This window comes from Gasterosteus aculeatus, chromosome 11, assembly GCF_964276395.1.
Source record: "Gasterosteus aculeatus chromosome 11, fGasAcu3.hap1.1, whole genome shotgun sequence".
Classification (NCBI taxonomy): Eukaryota; Metazoa; Chordata; class Actinopteri; order Perciformes; family Gasterosteidae; genus Gasterosteus; species Gasterosteus aculeatus.
The window spans coordinates 13,200,431-13,222,885 of NC_135699.1; the positions used below are offsets into that span (position 1 = coordinate 13,200,431).

At 45.0% G+C, this 22,455-nt stretch overlaps 4 protein-coding genes across 11 annotated transcripts in view; 1 reads left to right on the forward strand and 3 right to left on the reverse strand.

Moving 5' to 3' along the window:
• The window catches only part of c11h17orf75 (chromosome 11 C17orf75 homolog), a 4,637-nt gene extending 1,080 nt beyond the window's left edge, over positions 1 to 3,557 (forward strand). For 2 of the 3 annotated variants that reach the window (XM_040190466.2, XM_078083889.1), the window contains 8 exons: positions 182 to 307; positions 507 to 635; positions 791 to 851; positions 924 to 1,043; positions 1,375 to 1,439; positions 1,557 to 1,696; positions 1,774 to 1,877; positions 2,164 to 3,557. In XM_040190466.2, coding sequence (XP_040046400.2) covers positions 182 to 307; positions 507 to 635; positions 791 to 851; positions 924 to 1,043; positions 1,375 to 1,439; positions 1,557 to 1,696; positions 1,774 to 1,877; positions 2,164 to 2,379 — 961 coding nt within the window. In that variant the 3' untranslated portion in view covers positions 2,380 to 3,557. The remainder of the gene's footprint in view (positions 1 to 181; positions 308 to 506; positions 636 to 790; positions 852 to 923; positions 1,044 to 1,374; positions 1,440 to 1,556; positions 1,697 to 1,773; positions 1,878 to 2,163) is intronic. The other variant, XM_040190467.2, reaches the window with a different exon arrangement.
• LOC120827520 (uncharacterized) lies at positions 3,267 to 5,843 on the reverse strand. Of its 4 annotated transcripts, none has more exons than XM_040190469.2 (10): positions 5,650 to 5,842; positions 5,497 to 5,574; positions 5,325 to 5,357; positions 4,965 to 5,051; positions 4,721 to 4,818; positions 4,389 to 4,597; positions 4,239 to 4,301; positions 4,073 to 4,156; positions 3,919 to 3,990; positions 3,267 to 3,760 (listed from the first exon to the last, which is right to left on the reverse strand). In XM_040190469.2, exons 1-10 carry the CDS (start codon positions 5,710 to 5,712, stop codon positions 3,717 to 3,719), a joined length of 831 nt encoding a protein of 276 aa, XP_040046403.2. In that variant the 5' UTR covers positions 5,713 to 5,842; the 3' UTR covers positions 3,267 to 3,716. The 4 variants fall into 4 exon arrangements, with proteins under 4 accessions (XP_040046403.2, XP_040046404.2, XP_040046405.2 ...); XM_040190470.2 differs by having other exon boundaries at positions 3,267 to 3,755; positions 5,650 to 5,840; XM_040190471.2 differs by having other exon boundaries at positions 4,239 to 4,597; positions 5,650 to 5,843.
• A 117-nt stretch (positions 5,844 to 5,960) lies between these two features.
• rhot1a (ras homolog family member T1a) lies at positions 5,961 to 17,923 on the reverse strand. Of its 2 annotated transcripts, XM_040190463.2 has the most exons (20): positions 17,488 to 17,923; positions 16,330 to 16,388; positions 16,086 to 16,167; positions 15,712 to 15,755; positions 15,573 to 15,626; positions 15,418 to 15,470; positions 15,224 to 15,332; positions 14,225 to 14,326; positions 13,828 to 13,926; positions 13,591 to 13,699; positions 13,378 to 13,498; positions 12,971 to 13,055; positions 12,740 to 12,885; positions 12,502 to 12,602; positions 12,162 to 12,292; positions 11,837 to 11,920; positions 11,586 to 11,708; positions 11,292 to 11,494; positions 10,654 to 10,776; positions 5,961 to 7,104 (listed from the first exon to the last, which is right to left on the reverse strand). In XM_040190463.2, exons 1-20 carry the CDS (start codon positions 17,522 to 17,524, stop codon positions 6,987 to 6,989), a joined length of 1,983 nt encoding a protein of 660 aa, XP_040046397.1. In that variant the 5' UTR covers positions 17,525 to 17,923; the 3' UTR covers positions 5,961 to 6,986. The 2 variants fall into 2 exon arrangements, with proteins under 2 accessions (XP_040046397.1, XP_040046399.1); XM_040190465.2 differs by lacking the exon at positions 10,654 to 10,776.
• A 371-nt stretch (positions 17,924 to 18,294) lies between these two features.
• adap2 (ArfGAP with dual PH domains 2) lies at positions 18,295 to 21,777 on the reverse strand. 2 transcript variants are annotated; one of them, XM_040190468.2, is made up of 11 exons: positions 21,475 to 21,777; positions 21,094 to 21,218; positions 20,882 to 20,973; positions 20,670 to 20,758; positions 20,388 to 20,500; positions 19,872 to 20,021; positions 19,709 to 19,792; positions 19,506 to 19,568; positions 19,218 to 19,295; positions 18,893 to 19,121; positions 18,295 to 18,675 (listed from the first exon to the last, which is right to left on the reverse strand). In XM_040190468.2, the coding sequence occupies exons 1-11, from the start codon at positions 21,560 to 21,562 to the stop codon at positions 18,653 to 18,655; spliced, it is 1,134 nt and encodes a 377-aa protein (XP_040046402.2). In that variant the 5' UTR covers positions 21,563 to 21,777; the 3' UTR covers positions 18,295 to 18,652. The 2 variants fall into 2 exon arrangements, with proteins under 2 accessions (XP_040046402.2, XP_077940016.1); XM_078083890.1 differs by having other exon boundaries at positions 21,464 to 21,747.
• Between the last annotated feature and the right edge of the window lie 678 nt (positions 21,778 to 22,455).

A 22,455-nucleotide genomic window follows, 5' to 3' on the forward strand; every position in this document is an offset into this window, starting at 1 on the left:
TCTGCTCGTGACGTGGAGGGAGCCACAGGTCCGGGCTATGTGACTCAGTGTTGTGTTGGTTGTGGCTAATGCTCATCAGCTTCCTCCATCTGTTCTCCATTGATTTGAGTGGCTTCTGAATCCTCGATTGTCTCCACCGACCACTTGTATCCACACTGATGTTTCTCCCCCGCCCCCGCAGCCTGACCCTTATCGACAGCAGCCTTCCACCAGAGGCCGAACCTGAGCTGCGTACTTACATTTCAAGGAGGCTCGGCAAAGGTGCCCTGCTGGGAGGCATGGGCAACATCGCCACCGTGGAACTCAGGTGACAACGGGTTTTCTCCCACGACTTTTTTTGCACCAGCGATGTTGGATACTAACCAATAGGGACACGCGATCATGTGCTTCAACGTCATATTACAAATTGTGTTATTGTGCATGACATGTTTGATTGCATACAGTAATGAAATCAGTTTAGCCGGAGGTTTGTGTCTGTTATTATTAATATTATGTACTCTCGTCAGTATCCCGGAGCAGGGAGTGGGCTGCTATTGCTGTCTCCTGGAGCAGGAACGGTCCCCCGAACAGCCTGATGCTGATGGAAACGGATATGTCATCTGCTTCATGGGCGGCTCTGAAAAAGGACTCAACTTATATCCTTTGTGCACAGCTGACTGATGCCTAGTTTCCGGTAAAATTATTCGTAGTTATTAGCATCATGCAAGGTCCTGCAGCAATAATGCTTTACGCGCAGCTTGTTCTTTTCTGCATGGTTGGATTGCCTCTGCATTTCCTTGACCCAAAACACATTCAGATTAGAACTTGACAAGTACGTCCAAGGCCTGAATAGCAGCCTGCAAACCCCAGAGGTATGTGGCTGGCATAAGAGTGGCATGACATTTTATTTCTGCCTTTACAAAATGTGTGCGTTTGTGTGTCAGCTGCAGAACCTTGAGACAGAAGTGCGTCCGTATCTCAGCCAGTGGTACGAGGAGTCTGTGATGCACATTTATCGGGTGGTGCAGCTGGTCCAGAGCAACATCAGCTTCTTGCTGCATGCCGTGAGTCTGAATTGTCTTACCTCCGGAGCATTATGAAGGGAATCATTCCTCTTTTATGTATGAACTTTACAAAGAAAATAGTATTCTTAGGTGGTTTCCAAGCGTCTGTACATCTGATCTCCAGCTGCAGAGTGCACATCCTGCTTAAAGGGAAAAGCAGATCACTTTATTTTTCGAGGAACATTTCCATGGCATGCTTGTTCATCATATGCTTGAACATGCAGCTTTTGAATTTTATTTATGGGATTTCATTCAAATTCAGAGTGTGTCCATGGATTTACCTTTTTTTTCTGGAACAACGCATTTAAGCCATCAAATGTTCTGTACACAGGCGCTGAGTCACACAAATGTGGAGCTGAATAATTCAGATGAAAGGACAAAGGCTGATGTGTCCAGGTGAGTTTGGTGACATCCCCAGTAACTACGCCAACAGGATAATCAAGATTGCTAGAAACTTGGCAGGTCACCCGTTTATTTTCATGTAAATGTAATTAGCCATCTGTTAAATGTCAGGTTCATCAAAGCGGCCAGTTTGCAGGGTCTGTCCCAACAAGACACCACAACAGCTTCTCTGTGTAAGGCTGTCACAGAAGACACACACACCAACCTGATCATAGACTGCTCCACCATCCCACCCACATTCTCCAACACAGGTAAGGCATGACATGGACCGAATCCCGCTGTGTCTCCGTACTGTCTAAGATTCTGATGAAGAAGTTTTCTCCCCCAGTCAGTAATCGCTTCTGTGACGACTGGATTCAGGCGTTTCTCAACGGTGCAGAGCGATGTAATCCTTTCCTGCTCAGACAGATTCTGGAGAACTTCAAACTTAAGGTCAGAAAACGTTCACATGGACATACTATGACATGGGTTGAGTGCAACATAAGTTTTGATTTTACCACTTTTTAAATGATATTGATCAAAAAGAAAGCCTGTCCAAACTGAATGTAAAATCCCATTGATTGAGAAGCTTTGGACAAGAGCTATCAGTTCCTCTTCACAGATACAAAGTACGTTTTTTTTAGTCTGCTACTTCCACTGTCTTTTGTTCAGATTGCTTCCCTTTTTTAATAAAACTTGTTTCCTCCTGTCCACCCACCACCACCCGCACCCTGCACAGGCCATCCAGGACATGAACAGCCTGAAGCGCTTCGTGCGTCAGGCAGAGATGAGTCACTACGCCCTGTATCGCTGCTGCCTCTTCCTGCAGGGCTGCGGAAACGGGGATGTGCTGCTGCAGAATGCGCGGGCAGAGCACAGCGACCTGCCCGAAGCCTGCAGCATCATCGGCGTCCTGGAGGAGTTCCTCAGGGAACCGTCCCCGGCCCGGGCCTGATTCCACCTGAAGCTGCGGAGCGTGGATACTTTGTCTGCTGGCAGCACGGCAGCAAAGCATATCACCCCTCAACCCCGTTCCACCTCATGTCCAACATCCGTTTGCTGGGTAAAAAAATGTAGCAGCTGCAAAATTCAGAATCTGTTTTGGTAGATGCAGAATTGATATTTTAAGTTTCCTGTGCTGCTGCGTCTCGACTAGTAAGACGGCTGTCGGATCTGGAATATGTTCTGGCACCCAGCTTCCCTCAACAAATGGGTCCGTCTTTTGGGCTAGTAGGTAATATCTGTAACATCGCTGCACGTATCTTAACAATGAGGGTTAGTTGCCAACTGGAGGTGGTATTGAAAATATATTGATGTGTACAGATCATTTTAGATCTACTCATACAGTGGCACCTTCCCACCATATTTACTTTTGCAATTTAAGTGTTTAAGTGTATTTCTTATTACTTTGAACCAAATATTATTACTAGTGTTTTGCTAACTGACAATGATCACAAAACATAACATATCCAATCTTAAACCTCTACTCAATGAAGTGTAATTATATATACTTATATATCCAAATGTCTTACTTTGTATTTTAGTTGATTGTACTACATACAAAAATCACTTTTCTGCATTGCTTGTTACATAGGCCTTGTTTGTGCACTACAATAAGATTTTTGTTTAATGAATAATACTTATCAAGCGATATTCAATGTTAATTCTGTAGATTTGGGGGTATTATTTTCCGTTTACAAGAATCCTCATATTATTCATCAGCTGAAGACTATGAGAACAGAACAGGCACTTTGTGAACTTTGTCACTCACTATATTTACTGAGCATTTGTTTGAGGGTTCTAGAACATTGATATACACAGAAAAATAAAAATTCAGAATATGAAAGGGCTTACAGTAGATGTTGGCATCTTTTATTTCCCTTCACATTTTAAAATGTACCAATATTCCCAGTCCAAAGTGTGTAAAACAGCAATATAGTTGGTGATTTATACTTTTAATCTGTGAAGCAGGTGACATGTAAATGAGTAATTATCCTATCGTGAGCTGTAGTGGGACTGTGGCCTGACCAGTGTGTGTGTGTGTGTGTATTAATGTCTTCGGTATCGTTAACGACTGTTGTTTTTGCTCTTGTATCGAAGAAACTAATGAAATAAATACCTCAGTTGAACCTACTTGTTGTGGTCGCAGACAAACCCCACAAATGTTTGCACTAATATTTATATCTGAGGAGAATACATGGAAGAGAATAAAAGCGTCACATTTATCAGGGTAAAAGGTACATTGTGTGATCGGGGAGGCGGTGGTGCCCTCCTTCATCCTCAAACTGGATCTCATATCCTCCAGTAGGCCCCGTTGTCCCGCTGCTGCTGCTGCTCTGGAACCACAAAACAAACAGCTGTGAGCTTGAGATCACATGTATGCAGCCGCTGCACATGTTGCTTTTATTACACAAACGATTATGTGTTACATTTAAGAAAGTGTGGCCGCCTTACAAGAGCTAGTGAGTAGACATTAACGGGGAGCAGGATTTACCTGAAGCGCCACTGGGCCTTTTCCTCAAAAGAGAGCTCGGTACATCGTAGATGCTTTCTGTGGGCTCTGACACTTTGGAGAAAAATAAAGAAAAAAAAAACGCTTTATTGAATTATTATTTCCGTCTCGCCAAGAAAAGCAGAAAACAACCCACCTGGACGTCCATCAGGCCTCCTGAACGCGAGAGGGAAGTCGTACACGTCGTCGTCCATCTCCGGAGCTTTGACCTCGCAAACCTCTGCGGAGACACAACGCAGGACAAGGTGGGCTTTAAACACCACCGCGTGTCACCTCATATCAAACGTTCCTAAAGATCGTACTTTTTCTCAGTGGTAAGACGTCATAGCCTCCTTCTTGTCCGTCGTCTGCACAGAGACTGTCCCCTGCAAACAGAGCAGCTGGCTTAGCAGAACCAAACGTGACCCGTGGTGAAGGTGAAACCAGAAGGTCAGATCCATTCAAAAGGTCACCCCCGGGATGCTGGTGTGGAAGTGGGCTTCGGTCGGGGGACTCCTCGCGGTAGGGGCCCTCGGACGGGCCGGCGGGGACCTGCAGGTGCCGGAGGCGGGCCGGCGGGGCCGAGAAGGGCCGCGCGGGGATCGAACCCATCGCGCTGTCCGGGCCGGCGCGCGCGCAGCTGCTGCTGCTCGGTCTCCCTCGCTGCTCGCGCGCGTCGAGGCTGCGCGGGAGACAAATGGTCACCGATTGGATGATTATTATTTCATTTCATTTTTTTTTTTTTTTTTATTCTTTAGGAAAAAGTTGGTATGTGCCACGAAAGGAAAGCGCCGTTCGGACTCACTGCCTGCTGCTGGAGTCCGCGAGCGAGGAGGTGGAGAGATTCATGGCCTCCCAGAGACGTTCTACCCACTGCTTTCTGAGGGCTGCGGTCTGCGCTGCCTGCACGCGCAAACACAAACACACATTATCAGGGTCACACACACACACACACACACACACACACACACACACACACACACACACACACACACACACACACACACACAGCGTGATTAGTTCGCGGTTGAACCACAGCAATGACTCACCAACACTTTCCTCTTCCCATCCGTCATGGTGATCTCAAACACAAAGCGCTTGCTGTGAACTGTATGGACCTCTCGCACTGACTGCACCTGACAAGAGAAGAAGGCTTAATACTGAATGCTAAAACGGTACAATCAAAGACATCAGCGATGGAGAAAGTGCTCTGATCTATAAGTGGCAAAAGCCCAGTGAGAAATCATCATAAATCAAAAGATCATATGAGCTGCAGTTGTTAATGTAGCGTCAAAATATTAACTTCTGAATAAAGATTGTTGGATTATAAGGAAATAAGTCATATTGTACAGTAGTTATTTAAAATGTACTCCTTGAGTATGTAGCAACAGTGATGCAGGAGCACTTACTTTGAAAATGTAGTAACAGCCTCTCAAGTCCGACTGTGAACGTTTATTGACAAGAAAAAGGAAACTAGTCAAGTCAGCTTTCTATAAACACACTGAGATGAGTTCCCAAGCATGACATCGGCAAAATAAATAGAGGCTGAATTCACAAGAGAATTTCCAAAGAACTACTTACAGCGATGCCGTTTGTCTGTGTATAGAAGAACAAGGTGGTGTTCTGAAGCCTGAACCAGTATGTCACCCATCTCAATTTCTAGACACAAGAAGCAGATGTACGGCAACCAGAGTCACTTTCCCCCCCAAACACACGTCCACGTGTGAAACCTACCATGGTGTCTTTCCTTTTCTCCAGGAAGCCTTCAAGCGACAGCGCGGCCCTTTCCACAGACATGCCGTCCCTCAGCAGACAGAGAAGCAGCCACAGTGACACCAACAGTCCCGTCTACCTGCGACTTCCTCCTCGCGCAGCGGGAACTTTTACAGAGCCGTCGCCCTCTCACTTCTCCATTCCACTTCGCAAAAAAAAAAAAAAAAAATCCCATTTGTCCACGAGGAGAGTTGACCTTGCGATTATGTCACACATCTGCTTTTGAATTGACCGCCACGGCGCTCTTCAAGGACACACAAACGCGACGCCGCTGGGTGTAAATGTTCGTTTATTACAGATATTTAAAACTTTGTTGATGTTGAATTGGCCGTCATTCCAGCCAACAATAACAATAATAAGCATTGGCGGCCGTGCCTCATCTTTATTGTAAATGCTGGGGAGGAGAATGAGAAGACACTTTCATAGTTTTCAAGGTGGGAGAAGCAGTCGTCGTTAATAGCATTCTCTGTTGATCTGTGGCGCCTTTGACTTCATAAAAATAGAACATGAGGGACATTTGTTTGTTTAGCCATTTCAAAACCAGAAAAATAAAACCAAAAAGCTGAAAATAATGATGCGCCGCTTCCTACAGCTTCAATATTACTAAATACAAAAATACATTGAAAATGTAAATCCCTCCGTCTGCCGAAAACAGGCGAAGAAAACAAAGAAAACGGGTTAATAAATTAAACACACAAAATGAACGAGTGCATGCCGATCCTGACCGTTCTAGTGTAAGATGAATCAGCAACACCTCTGTGCGGCCTGTGGGTCCAATACTAAAATCTTTGAAGAATACATACATAACATACTGCATATACATCTATTAACAGGTTCGAGTCCCTTTGTGGTGTTTCTGTATGTGGCTGCCTGTCTCTGCGCTCCAACCATCTAATCTAACGAATAATACTGACCTGAGACAAAAGGAGGGCCGGGTCAGCTTAACGCATCGGCGACTAGTGACGTCTGGACTAAACTAGACTAATAGACCACAGAATTCAAGTCAGTATTTGCAGACTGAACGATGGAAACGTGATTTTAAAAGTAACCTGGCCGTCTTCCCACCAAAAACAAAATATATATATATGGAACCCCACTCTTCATTGTTAAATGCATATAAAATGTTTTGCTCATTCGATTTCTTGCCCGTGTTGCATTGTGGGAAAGGGGACGAGGTGGAGTATGAGGGGCCGAGGCAATGGGGCCTGGTCGGTCAGTCAGCCGGGCTCTTTTGAGTCTTTGGGGGGCGGGGCAGAGTCAGCGGGGGGGACGAGGAAGGGGTCGGGGGTCAGGGGGGATCACCGCTGTTTGAGCAGCGCTCTGTACATGGCGAAGCCCAGCACGGCGAACACCGTGGCGCCGACGCTCGCCCTCAGCCAGAAGGTGGAGTTCTTCAGGTCGGCCTGAGCCATGTGCCTGATGGGAGGGGGGTGGAGGGAGGGAGACAAGAGACAGCGGCGTGAGGAGGGACAGAACAGGGAAGCTGGAGGACTGGACTTAGAACAACAACCTACCGACTCGACTTAAAACTGGTGTGAACTCCACTTTACAGTATATTTATTAATTGAACACATTCTAAATTGTGATGTGTATCGTTATTCAAATATTAAGTTATCTATAGAGTGATAGTTTGCCGTATTGTCCAGCCCTCACACAGTATAACGGCACATCACATGGATACTTTCTGAAACCAAGACCATGAATCCTAAATATCAGCCCCCGGGGTCCCAGCTGGAAACAGGAATACATAGTTTATCTTGACCGTTGGTTGTGTTTTGAGAGACAAAGTACGAGTGTTGGACTATGAGAAGCAGCCACCAAGCTTTGCAGCGGGAGACAGAAAACTAGAACAAATACAGTTCAATTAAATCAAATAACACCTGTACTACCAAACACCAAACACCAACACAGGGGAACTGAGCGGACTATGGCGGGTACAAGCGGTGAAAGGCGGCTGACGGAGACGGCCGGCCTTCGCCACACTCACATTACCAACGGCTGTTCAAACAATGGCCGAGACGCTGTTGCGAATAAGGGAGCTGAATCTCTCAGACGCAACATCTCGCCAACTCTAACATCTCTCCCTCCGTCTCCCTCCCTGCCTTTACCTTCCTGCTCAGCAGAGGCCTCCACAAAGACGGACCCCTCCGCGCTGGAGACGGAGGCCTGCTGAGTCCTCCTCTGACAGCAGGTGCCGCCAAACCCCCCCCCGGCCCCTTAAAGCCCCCACCAAGCCCAGCGGCCTCACACACACACACACACACACACACACACACACACACACACACACGCACACACACTCCGATACAGTTGGTAGAGCACAGAGATACTTCCATACAAATATTTTAATTTCAAGATTAATGATCTATTAAGGGCATAAAAATCAAAACAGTGAGAAACGTCCACGGTGAGTTTTCACGGGTGATCTTTAAAAAGAGTTTTTGGTTTTGTTTTGTTTTTTGCTTTAACACAAAATATTATTACGACTGTAATTACATTTTCATTAATATTAGTTTACATATATGTTAACAGGTATCACATTAAGGAAAACAAGGTTAAAAACGGAGACTAAATAGCACAGATTCAGTTTCTTGGCATCGTTATATTCTTCGGAGCAGATTGTATTTCACTAGTTTAGACTAGTATTGTGTAAAAGTATCTATAGTTAAACCAACAACACAGTAAGTTAGCAGTATAATAGGATATCTGATCTCATCCAGATCACTGAGCTCCACCAAGCACCCACCCAAACCCTGAAGCACCAGCTCCAGCATCACAATAAAGACACACACACACACACACACACACACACACACACACCGTATGCAGACTGTACACACCACATGGCAGCGAGATTTAAAAGCTTTAGCGATGAAGCTTGTCTCTGGTAAAATACATTTCAGAGGACGTAAATGAGGCTGTTTTTGGAAATAAAGTCTCAAACTCGTCACAACGTTCTCTGCTGACTTTTACTCATCGGTCATCGTGTGGCACCTTTCATACACTCCATTGGTAACAAATTAGAGCAAACTAAATAAATCACTAGAAACTAAAATATTATTCACTTTGTACCCATTTATTTGTAGCCGATCGGTTCTGCGCCAGATGAAGATTTAAAAATCGCACTCTGCAAAACAGCTGCTCAGTGAGTAAAACCACTTTTCAAATGTGGTGTGTCGGCCCGCTGCTCATTACATGTCATGCTATTATTAGAGGCAACACCTCCAAAACGACAGGTGGAGACAGCGTTCGTGCTGGATGCAACATACAGGGTGCAGCTCTGTCCGGGTCCATCGGCACCACACAAGGAGCCGTGTTTTATGCTTAAAAGTATTTGCCTAAAATCTGCACACACCCAATCCAACGCTGTAGACAGCCATTCAAACCATTTGAACGCCAGCTGAGGCAAAGAACAGATGAATTGTGCAACACACAAGACGGATTAGCAGAAAGTGAACACGTGCAAGAGGAAGAGGAAGAGGGGGATCCAGAAACGGGTGTTTGAGGACCTATAGAGTGGAAGGAAAAACACAGGGGAAATACAACAGAGGGAAAAACAGGATGAAATGACAGGGTGACAATTCAATCAAATGAAACATCAAAGTAACACTTTGGGATTTTTAACATGAGCCTGATACATTTATGAAGTCTGAACCCAAAGGAGAACCAGTGAACAGCATTTTTAAAACATAATTATTGTACTAAAACAATGGTGCTTTTCAAAATAAAGTTTCTCCTGTAGGTGTAGGCTTTAGTATTAGGCATGCAAACGAAGACGGAAAACATCACAGTTAATCTCTGATAATGAATTACGGTTGGTGCCATAAAGAAGATTTTGAATTTGAATACTATTATTTAAAAATAAGTCACACATCAAGCACGCAGACCTCAATGACGTTTTCAGTTTGGCTGGTTTCTGTCATTCTCTGTGCAAACAATGAGCCTGTTAGTCAAGATTTACAGTTTGCATATCCACTGCAGGACAGGAAGGACAGAGCACCTCTTAAAGACAAGAGGTCAACGGTCAGCCACACTTCACCGTCAAAATTCACACCAGGAATTCAATTTGACTTTGACCTTTTCAAATGCTTCTTAACAGGATCTTTTTCCATAACGACTATGTGGATTATCCAATAATATACAAACTAGAATATAATTAACATGTTGGTGTTTTATATGCTAGTCAGTATGAGGCGTTAGTTTGGAGGGGCACAAGCATATGACATCATGCATCGGTCTCCCCCCCCACACAGTCACCTCCCTGTTGAGCAGCTTGCGTGTTAACTAGCACAGCACTGCGTGGGTGGGGGGGGGGGGAGGGGCAGGCTGCAGCTGAAGCAGAAACCAAAACACCTCACGTGAACCGGCGGCTTTCAGGAGTGAATCAGGTTACAGCTCACGTCCCATTTGTGGCGCGAGGCATCACGCTTCGTATCCTAAACGGCGCTAAAAAGTTCCCAGCGAAGAGTTTTCTCCTCACAGCATTTCTCCTGAGCTAAGCCCGTTGCTATGGTAACATCGTGTTTGATCGGGGTACCCACTCATTAAGTCGACAAGGATCGGTTCTCAGGGGACCAGACTGTTTGTGAACGACAATGATTCATCAATCTAAAAAAGGAGCGAGAACATTTCATACAAGAGTGTAATCCATAAATCAAATAAGAATATATTCTGCCAAGTGCAACACCAAGTAGTAGACTCTGGTACACAGACAGCGATGAGGCAACACAGCGAAGCAGAAGTTGAATTTCTCCAAAAGTGTTCACAGAGTCTTTACCAGCACGAAATCTACAAAGTCCCTTTTTTCCTGAAGTGGATATGCAGTGTAAACCCGAGCACAGGGGGGGGGGGGGGGGGGGGCTGAAGGGAGGTAGAGGAGCGGTCACCATCACCAGTGTTAAAGCTTGGGTCAAAAAGGAGGAATGAGTCTACGTTAAAACACTAGAGCTTATTCTACGTATGAACCTGTTGAACAAGACCCTGCGCAGTTGGGCCTTAATACTGCGCAGCAGCTCCAACTTGAGGAGGTTCTGACACAGGCAATATGTGCACCTGTTGGAGGCGCACATGCAGCGGAGGCGGGAGTGGCTGCGGAGAGACACACAGAAATGCGTGTTTTCACCACAACAGAAAGACAACATGTAGCAAACAACAGGAGGAGGCGGCCTCGGCATTAATACAAATGCTGCTCAGAGCTGAAACCTGCACTGCCGCCGGTTACCTTCAACTCCTCGTCTCACAGACAAAGTAAACTAAATGATGTACAAGGAAATATCACGAATGAACTGTCGAGGTATAAACCTGAAGTAGAATAAACAAAAATAGACAAAATGTAAACGCTTTCAAATGTCTGTTTTTCTGCACTAGAAAGCAGATGTGACCGACGCTAAAACGAGACCAGGTTGGTCCCTTCCAGTGATCAGCAAGCTTTTACTGACATCATAAAATGTCAGGCACGGATTTCACCCACATGCGTTTTCTAGCATAATAAAGAAGTTGTCTACATACTGGCTTTAGTTAATGTCCCCTCCTGTAACCTTTGAACTCCCTAAGTGACAGAGGATGAGGCGTAAAGTCTGAACTACGAGAGGCCCAATACTCACGGATACATGGCCATGGTGGTGAGTCTGGTGTAGATGTCTTTGTTGGGCGCCTCGGCCATGCTGCACGTGAACGGCTGCGGCGGGTGGAGCTTGTGCTTGCGGCAGAACTCGTGCGGCGAGAGGCTGTGGTGCTGCCGCACTTCGTGCAGGTCCGACTTGGCGGCGATCACCACGCACGGCGTCTTGCTGTCTATGAAGTATTGCTGTGGAGACACAAGCGCCGAACGTCACTCGGCGGAGGGGACGCGGCGGTGCGCACTACGAGGCCTCGGTGCACGTGCTGCGCGTACGTACCTTGTACACTTTGGCGCAGTATTCGAAGGAGCCGGGGTTGTTGATGTCATACACCAGGCACACCACGTCGCACGCCAGGTCCGCCTCCGACAGGAAGTCGAAATCTGGCATCACCTCGTGGAGCTGGAGGTTTTTGCAGACGAGACAGGAGAGCGTGCCGAAGGACGGATTAAAGTCTTAAGAATGATACACAACCCCCAGTGTGATGGGCTCAGATTATGTGGCAGTAATCCAGAGGAAAGGGTCGTTACCAGCAGGTACTTCTCCTGACCATAAACGTAGGTCGTGCTGATGGCGTAGAAGGACTTGTGGTCTTCTCTAATCCGCCTCTGTCCCTGTGGTGGACAAAAAAAGGTCAATGATACGGTCACAATCATCCAGATTATATACACGAAGGTCTCCTCACACCCTGGTTTGTGTGCTCCAACTCTGGAAGTTTAATAAACAACAAGCAGCGTGACCACAGTTTGTCCTCCCTGGTCCCCTGGAAGCAAAACATTCATCTCCTTTCACCTAAACCTGCAAATATTTACGAGCACTCTTTGAATCAGACCGTCAGCCGCGCTCTCCGCTGACCTGCAGGTTCTTGCCGAGGAAAGCTTGGAGGAAGGCGCTCTTCCCGCTGCCTCGGCCCCCCAGGACGTTGCAGCGGAAGACGCTGCGCTGCGTCTGCTTCTTCTGCAGGTCGATGCGCTTGTTGCGCGTCACTGGCGAAACAGGGAACGCACACGGTCAACAGTCACGTGCTGTAAAATTGATTTTACTACAAAAAAAGAAAACTATACTTCTTATACAAAGAATAACTATAACAGATGCGTAACAATTTGTGTACTGATAAAAAATACAGTAACTATTTGCTGTTGTTTAAGAGTCATTTCACATTTCACAGTGCTGCTGAACATAATGAATAAATTACCTGTGATGGCGGCAGCTTGGGACTCCTGTTCGTAGATGATGGAGTAGCCGAGATAACCCAAGTACTCCAAGCTACGCTGTACATCTAAATATGTTGTTAGCCTACCACAGAACAAACACACAAGCCACCGTGAGGGATTCATACGGCGTTTACTTAAACCATCCTGGGCGTTCTACATATTGGTGTACGTGCTGCAGTACGACTCGCGTGCGTATTACTAGCTGCGTGCCACACTCACGTCCACTGGGAGAGGTATCCCTGGTATGTGATCCATCCCTGCTCGTTGGTGCAAACCGTGTGGTTGACATCCGGACCCCACGGCATGTAGGGGAACACTTTGAACAAGTCCTTCACCTCGTCTGGCGACAGCGCACAATCTCGGTCCTGCGCGGCAGCCAAGAGCAAACGGCGTGAGAACAGAGGGACAGAAAGGTGACCCCCTGTCGAAAAGTATTTTCTAATTCCTCACCTTGTCGTGTTTGTCAAAGACGCTCTGGAGGAAGAGGTAAGCGTTGTGGTTCAGCTCGGTGGTGCAGTCCGGAGGCATCTTGATCCTGGGACACGCAAACGTTTCACAGATAGAAAACAACCAGCCTGAATTGCGGCGATTCCCCTGTGATTAGCGTTATAATTCAGTGTTTAGTCAACTGGTTCCAACTTGAATGGGAAAATTACCTGTAAATCATACAATTAAGTAAATTATCATCAGAAGCAACCATAAACTAATTTTAGAAAACATGTGTTAGTGACGTTCTTGGCACATGAATACTGACTGTCAAGGTTCCGTTCAGACTGCTTCCTCTTCCCCGTCTCCGCTGCAGCACGTAAATAACAACATAATACAACCAGGAAAGGAAGCTGCAGGTCTGCACTCACATGGGGAAGAGGTACTCCTGTGTGAGCTCCAGGTCGTCATCATAGCCGAACCTCCGCAGCACGGTCCAGGTGGTCTCGTGTCGGCCCCGCTGGATGAACAACGTGTGCAGGAACAGGAAGCCTGCGGGGGGAGGGGGGGGGCAAGCAGACGGATGAGCAGACTGAGGAGGAGGAGGAGGAGGAGGAGGGCAAGAAACCGGGAGTCCGTCCGACCTTTAAGCGAAAGCCCGTTGTCCTTGACTCCGTCCGCCATGTTCCTCCTGACCACGTTCTTTACGTCCTCCAAGGCCTGAGGCGCTAGCGGCGTATTGAAGCAAGTTCTCTGCAGACACACACACACACAACCAGCCGCGCGTTCAGAAGGCCTTTCTTTCAGGTACGACAATACTGTACGGCCCTTTCACGAGTCACGAAGCTTAACCTCGCACGACAAGAAGCGGGAAACGTTACCTGGAAGAAGTTGAGCTCGTTGTCGTTCAGGATGCCGTCGTTGTCCAGGTCGGACACTTTAAAGATTCTAGTCAAAGACTTAATGCAAGACGGCTTCAACTGTGAGAGAGAGGCAGCATTAAGCTTCGTGGCAGTTCATTTTAGGGAAGAGATCCGATAAGATCCAGAAACTAGATCTGGCACTAAAAGACTTTTTTTCCTCATTGAATCTTACAATGACAAAGACAACATTTAGAGGGATATATCATTGGTGCAGTCTAATCGAGAGTGAGCATTTTACACTTCTGACTGATGCACATTTGTAGACTTTCTCCACATAAAATCATTCTGAAATGCCACAGTGAAGAGAGCTCAAACGAGAAATAATAATACGGCTATTCTACTGTGTGGATCTCACCTCCTTCTGCTCCGGGCAGTACAGGGGTCCCGTCGGGTGGAGCACAGCCTTCTGAGCGTAGTAGAACAGCTCGGAAATGTTCTTCAGGTTTTTGGCGGAGCACTGAGATCAGAAAGAATATCTGTGAGCAAATGTCCTGAAGAAGAACTGTGGACACGTTTCACGCTGCTTGTGTAATGTGTGTTTGGTGCACAGATTTCTAAATCCATCTTCTCCACACACACACACACACACATCACACATATATATATATATATGATATATTGAAAGTCAAATGTAGATTTACATAGTCCTGAATTCACATTTCAAATGGTTTTTTATTCCTTTTTTTATTAGCACATGTCGTCTTCTGTACCAAATAAAATATTTTGGATTCATTATCAAGTATACACACAAAACTATAGATGGACTAATTCACTTAGACATTAAAATAATAAGAAGCCAAAACAATTTACTTCAGAGTGTTTCGTCTTCAAATAACATGGAAGCATTTGGCGTTATTACAAAGTCACTAAGAGGAAAATGAAACAATATACTGTGTAGCATAATATTTGACCTACTTTAAATTCTTTTTTTAATCATGGTTAATTACGTTAACGTTAAATACTTCTGCAGACAGAAGTAATTGACTTAGAGAAGCAGGGAACAAGTTGAACGACAGTGAGCCAGCTGTGAAACCTTGGTTCACACGTCACATGTCCATTCCTTTATTCCCTAACGTCCTCCTCGTCTCTGTCTTTTTGACCTTGGAAGTAATCCAGCGGAGGACGGCGTGACAGAGGGACATCAGCAAACCGAAACGCAGCGATCGAGTCCGGGGGGGGGGGGGGGGGCGCAGCCACTGTTCCCGTTTCAGATTTGCCCTCAAGTACTTTCATCAAAGGACGTTCTTTCACATTTAGCTGAGCGGAACTTCCAAACATCTCCGTCTCAGTGGATCCAGTCGGGTAACATGTGTGTGTGTGTGTGTGTGTGTGTGTGTGTGTGTCGTTTTCTTACCTCTACACAGGTCTCGATGTCCTGGTATTGATTCATGATTGGCAGGATGGTCTCCATGCTGCTGTGTTCCACCAGGTCCGACTTGTTCCCCACCAGGATCAACGGTACTCTGTAAGGAAGCCGTTCATCAGTAGATTAAAGGGCTCCAAAGTTCTGTCAATTCATTGATAGGTTGATGTGACGTGAACACACACCTGCTGTCCTTGTCCGTTCTGTCATTGATGAGTGGAATCCAGTGGCTTGTCACCTGGTGGAGCAAAGCACTAACATTGGCTTTCTCAGAGTTAAGATGAGGACATACGCCAGTTATGCGTTTGATGAAGTGAGCGTAGAGAGAAAGCGTTCTCACCTTTTCAATGGACTTCTTGTTGTTGACAGAGTAAACTATGCAAATAACATTGGCCTGTGAGGACAAGTACCAATATTAATACATCATTACAGCTACAGACATTTTAATGACAGATGAGTGAAAATGAGGAGAAACCAACCTTTGATATTTCTTGGTACAGCTGCTCGTCCGACTGTTCGGCCTCTAAAATGGCGTCAAAGGAACTCATCAGCACAGTGTGTGATATTTTATGAAACATTAAGATCAATTATTGTAACCTTGGCTTTAATGTCGTGGGGTTAAATCCAATTTCAATTTGATTGTAATCATCCCAAAAGATAAATAAGTGTTAGCATGCAAAAACATTTCCCATTTCCCCAGCGAGCGCCTAATAAAACATTATTTAACTATGAAACAGGTCCGAAGTGTTTTAACTTTTTTTTAATGCCAATGTTTCCAAATTGCATTAAAGAGCACAAATCATAATAAGCGTGTCCTTAATGTGCGTTTTTTGGTTTTGTTGGGAGGGCTTACCCGAGTAGTCCACGATGTGCGTGGGAACCCTCTCTGGGGTCACATCGGCTGGGATGGTGATCTCTTCAGCTCGAAGAGGAACCTGGAAGACAAGAGAACAATTTCCCAAATCCTGACAACAAGCAAGGCTCGAGAAACATTACAGAATGATTCTGGTTTCACCAAATAAAAAGACAAATCTTAAGACTTAACAGCTACCGGGATGATTCACACCGTGAATGTGTGGCCGCCCGTTGATACGTACCTCATCAGGAAACTCCTCGCTGACCAGGGACATTATCAGCGACGTCTTCCCCACCTTGGCTGAACGGGCGAAAGTGGAAAAGAATATATATTATTACAATCTGACGTTACGCGCGTGTTTTACTGACACTGGGAAGTTGACATGTGACCGTCTGGGAAATGTGTGAAGTGAGAGATGAGAGCAGCTGGAGCCAAGAGCTCCTGCAAAGTGCAACAAACACTCAATGAATTCCTGGAAAGTGGTTCAAAGTGTTATATTTAAATATAATATAATACATATTCTGAATCCTAACGTTTACGTATTATGTTTTCATCACATTCCCCCTGAAACAGCTTCTATCCACATAAGACAAAATGCTACTATAAAACAACTAGAACAAACCATCCACCAACATTATAATACATCTTGATCAAAGAATGTTAACAGATTCATATTTCAGAGTCGAGGCTTTTGGACGAAAGTAGTGTTTGCAGCAGCCATCCAATACAGTTTTAAGCATTTTTCTGATCAGCTTTGTGGGTTTCATTTCCTTTGCTGAAGCTGCAGTAGACATCAAGTATTTTGGCAGCAACGCTGTCAGGAACGATCAGTACCAACTCGACCAATGTGGCAGCGTCGGCCAACCTGCATAGTCGAGACTGAAATATATAAATAGTACCGACACAAGACAACAAACAGACTGGATGAGACGCAGTTATGTTGGGATGGAATCTAATGCCTTCATGGTTTGATTTTATCAATTTCTTTCAATTAAATATTATCTACCCAGGAACTTTATCAACAGCTATTGTTACAATTATCTTTATCGTCATTGTATATTAAAAAAAGTCTCAATATTTGATGATGGCAAACTGATCGACCTGGCGTTTTATAATATTGGTTGTACAAAAAAAGTCAGTATCAGCTTTAGGAAATTAATATTTTGGGGGAAATTGTGACGGCCACTTTTTTGGCAAATAACTATAAAGAAAACATCAAACGACAAATCAATTAGTACTAAACAAAAATATGACAGCGCTCGGTGTGTTGCGTGTTGTGATGTTCACCAGGAGCATCGGCTAACCGCCAGCTAGCTTCCAGCTGCTCCCCCTTACTAGCACGTTAGCTAGCTAATAAAGCACTCAACCCGCTTCGCGATTTAAGACACCGGCCACTTACGTTCCCCTACGAGTAGTATCCTCACGTCCTTCCTCATGTTTCAGCTCGTTTCCCGCTATAAAGGGACTAGTTTGTGTCATGTAGTCCTTCGGAAGCCGTTTCACCGCCGTCGGGCCTGCGCACTGAAGTGCCGCCGCTGTCAAACCGCTCGGGCGCCTTTGTAGGACAAAACGGACGGACAGTTTTAGGAGCTCCTGCGAGTCTTACGCGCACTTCCACTTCGACTCGCGGCCTGTCGGCTCGGGAGTAAATGCAATTCAAGCGGTGGTTTGTGGCGAACGTCTCCGTAGCGTTAATTTCCAGGTTAATCGCACTCTTGTTGGCGCTCGCATAGCATCTCGCAGGAGATGTTTCATGGGCAAACCCGACCTCCAGCACCCGGCGACTACAGCGAGTCGTAAGGGACAAACTTCTACTAGAGTTTGAAAAAAAGGTAAACGCGTTATGCTGCTCTCTGGCGACAAGGACAATGACTTATTTTTCAAATATGTTCTAATTACATTTTTTCTTGCAAGAAGAGGAACTGCATTCAAATGATGGATAAACCGCATTAAATCACCGAAGCACGACGGAACCGATTCTGGATTATTTCTCTTTCACAATAGTGTAAGAGAAATAACAATAACAATAAATTGATTTATTCATTTTAAAAAAAGCTTAATTTCCCCGTGATCGTGTTGGCTTCAAATGTATGGATTGCACCTTGTTTTTTTTTTATATTTATAGTTTGATTTAGTATTAATATTATGAACTATCAAGATCAAAAAATACTCAGAGGTTGGACGCCCACATTTTAGGGCACAACAATTTAAAATATAAACATTTTATTGGAAATAGTATACTAAAATATTCATTGCATTACTGAAAATATTCAACAAAGTTAGAAACATCATACAAATAGCATAATATTTAACCTATCTTTTCTTAAAATGTAACACACGTATTTTTCAAAGATCTGACATCAGTTCCGGTGTCAGTTGAAGTGTACAATCCGTACTCTGGCCCAGAGAACCGTCCAGAGGCTTTACATCAACGCTAAGATGAGTCAGTTCTGGTGGAGTGCTGTAACAACAGGCGACTGTCCTCCCTTGTGCTCCAATAGTTTATTCACATGTGATTTCCAACGTTGAAATCTTCTCCCCGCCATCCTCTCCGTTGTTTCTCTTTAATAACTAATATTGGATTCAACTGCAATGACAAACAAAGAGTATTAGTTCGAGGTCATACGCAGCTTAATATAAAACATGTGTCACCCTTTCACCGTCACCCTGGCTGTGCCCATGCATGTCGACATGCATTCAACCCTCCTCTCATCCCCCCACTGCACGGACCCAAAATGTAAAAGGTGTAAACTGGGGCGCTGTGCGTTGTGGACGTGTCCGCGGCGTCCCCCAGCCATGCTTACTGGTGTAATCCTGCGGGGCCATGGGCCTGGAGAGCACCTGTCTGAGGGCGTCCAGCCACTCTCTCTGCTCTCCCTCCTGCTCGCACATGAAGAGATATTGTCGCCGGGGCGTTCCCACCGCGACGCCGTACTTCCACTTGTTCCCCCGAGCATGCATTTGATCGCACTCCTTTACAGAGTAACCCTTGCTCTCTGTGCCGATGAAAATGACCCCCAACTCCTCCGCGTCCTACGCGCACAAGCGTGAAAAGACATTCAGACACAGTGGAGGTTAAAAGAGTTGCAAACAACCTCGCAGCGTTCAGTTAGAAGGAGAAGTCCTCACTAGTTGTCCTTTGAAGTACAGCAACTTCCTGTTTTGAGAGTCCAAAGTGAACCATCTTTTTTTGAACGTCTCCTTCCGCTGTTAAAAACACACACACAACGCGTCACATGAAAAATTACGGTTCTATTTTAAATATTTTATGCTCAATATCCCCTCAGTTCTTCTGTTGTGCGCATTCTGTAGACACGTGATATTCAAGTTGTGTTTGTGTGTGAGAGGAAATGTGAAAGGAAATCATGCAAAACATGCATCTGCGTGTGTTTCACCTTTTCTCCTGCATTAACTTACCGACGGCCCCGTCTTTTCCATGTATCCCTCTTTGAGGTAGTTCCTTGTTAACTTTGGTATCAGCTGACAAAGAGGTGTAAAAGGCACACGAGTGTTATGCTTGAAAATGTATTACGCTATTTTTAAAATTATTTTAGAATGCATCAACACGTGGAAAACATTTAGTCGTTTCATTTTGAGAGGGTTTGGCGTTTGACGCTTACTTCTTTGTCACTTCCTGTCGGGTACGCGGTCTTGAAGTAGGCATAGCGAGCAGCACGAATGGCGTTGAACCATGTCACTATTTCCTAGAGTAGAAGAAGAAAGCCTCAGCTTCTCCACAGTCCCTCAGTACGACAATCGGATGGATCTATCATGCGGTCCCACCTGGGCGCTCTCGTGATAAACATAGAGGTTCCTGGTGTGGTTGCCGTCTTGGAAGGTGATCTGCAGCCCGTGAGCATGACCAATCTTCTCCGGCTGGAAGGTGATGTTTAGGTCCTTGATGGAGATTACAGCTTTTGGGCCTTTGGACTCCTGGACCAGATACACAGCACATCAGAGTTTGTAGAATGATGCAACGACTGGAATAAATGCAGTGGTTTGTGCAAGGAAGTTGTCTCTGCAGTGGCATGGTGAGGTGAGGCAATGGCGGTCGCTCAGTCTGACACAACTACTCAAAAACTGCTAAGATGGTCAAAATGTTTGTCCAATATTATTATAACTCCACATTTTGTACTATAAAATCAGTGGTTCAGTTTGATTTGTCGCATGTGAAAGTTAAGTGACATCAAGCCCTTAAGGATTTGCCGTTTATTCGTTTTGTATTTTGTATTTTACATGCCGCGACCAGATACAAAAGGCCCGTCCCATGTGCAGCTCATCCAGCTTCTGGGAACTCACGTTTTCCTTGTTGTAGTAAGACAGGGTGAATTCCCGCTGCGACAGCACAAACTTCCTCTTAAAAAATTGGGCGTTGTCTTTACCTTTCTTCCACAGCATCCCCTCGTAGAAACCTGTTGTCCCAAATCCAAAGAAAATATACTGAGTCACTGCAATGCCACGTTTTGCAAAACCAGATTTCACCTCCCGGCTCTTGTGTTTGCAAAGAACAGGTTTTTCTTGCGCAGTCTACGAGTTTACGAGGAACTGCTTTATGAGGACTGCCAACCCTGGAAACATCACCTGCAGTGTATGAAACAGGTGGATACTTTGTTTCTCCCGTGAATTCCTTCCTTTGATATTTGGCCAGAATCCACTGCTCCCTTAAGATTCTGCAGTTCAAAAAGGCAAAGATAGAAATAGTATTATTCTGCGTAATTATAGTGGCATTTTTCTCTGTGCAAACACGATGTTCAACCCACGGACGTTTTTCTGAAGAACGTCCTCATACGTACACACAGTCCTTTTCCCGGGGTCGATAGTAGTACGCAGGAACAGCCTTCTCATACACAGCTTTGGCGTGGTCATTCCCTCTGGACTTCATGAACTTCCCAGATTCCCCCCCAAAAGGACACGCATGAAGATTACACACCGGCACAGAGAATTTGTCCCTTCAACTGAAGAAAGGTCGTTACCATAGGAACGATAACAAACGTGGGCACCATACCTCCACTTGTTCATCCTCCCAGGAGTCCAGCTTTATGGATTTGACCCGGCTGGACAGGCCGGAATGGATCCCGGAGCAAGTCAGACACACAAAAACACCCAGTTTGTAGGACGCCCACCCTGGATCTGAGGTGTAAACGAGGAGGTGGGATCTGCATTTAACACTTTGCAGAGACAGAATGTCCCGTTTGGGGCCCCAAATATGTGCACATATTCTCATTTAATTGAGTGAGAAAATCAGTCCAGCTTTTAGGAATATACAAAAGAGTGCAGTTTAAGTCTAGTCAAGGACGAAGTCTAGAAAGTGCGTATGTCCTGTTCAAAATAAAAAATAAAATAACGCAATGTAAATAAATAAACACAGCACATACACACGTCTTACCCGGAGCTGCGCAGTCTGCGCACCGACTGTTGACCGCCAGCTTCAAAAGCTCCAGCAACTCCTTCTGGTTTCGGGAAAGGTTCGACATGTCGGAACGAATCTCCTTTAACGACGAATAATCCCGAGGTTTAAAAAAAAAAACCACGGTGGTCACATTGTTTTCACAAGGAGCGAATTGAAAACTGGAATTTGCGACAGGTTCGGATTTTTTTTCACCGCGGGCAGAATGAGCATTTACTTCGAAAAACAAAAGTAAAACCCGCGTTCCGGTGTGCGCGTGCTTATGAGGGAAATACGGTAAACGCGTGAAGCGGCTGAGCACAAAGTAAGAGACTTCCGGTACATTCGTTTTATAATCCAGTCATTAACTGTTTATTTTATTTGTTTAGATGAATTATCAATCTGTGAGAAAATTATAACTATGGAACATTTTCACTTAAATTGTTTAGCTAGTTATTGTGATTTGAAGGTAGCTCATGCGGGAGATTTTCGAAAGGCTTTCATTTTGAAATCCTACATCCGATTAAAATATTGTCTGAGCTGACGGATACTTGACGTTGTGTGCTATACTTTTGAACATAATTTATCTTAATATTGAATTACCTTTTCATTTAAAAGTTAATCCTAAATCATAAGAAAGTTAGCTAATGAATTACATCATAAAGGGCTTTTATTCTAAGATTTGACAAAGTAATTGATGGTCTGTCAGCATTTAAAGGGCAACCGGTCACTTGTACAGTTTTTGTAAATCATTGATATTTCAAGTAATTTATCTATGATACAGTCTTGTTGACTCACTTATTAAATGAACGTGAAACGTCTTTGTCCTCTATGGCGACTACTGAGAAGTCCTCAAATCGATCCACCAGGTGCACACCGGAGGACATTGTACGACGCTCACAGCAAACCGGCATTTCAAGTCCCGCCACAAAAATACCATCCACCCTACATTTAATAGCTCAGGAATGAGGATAGAAAGTA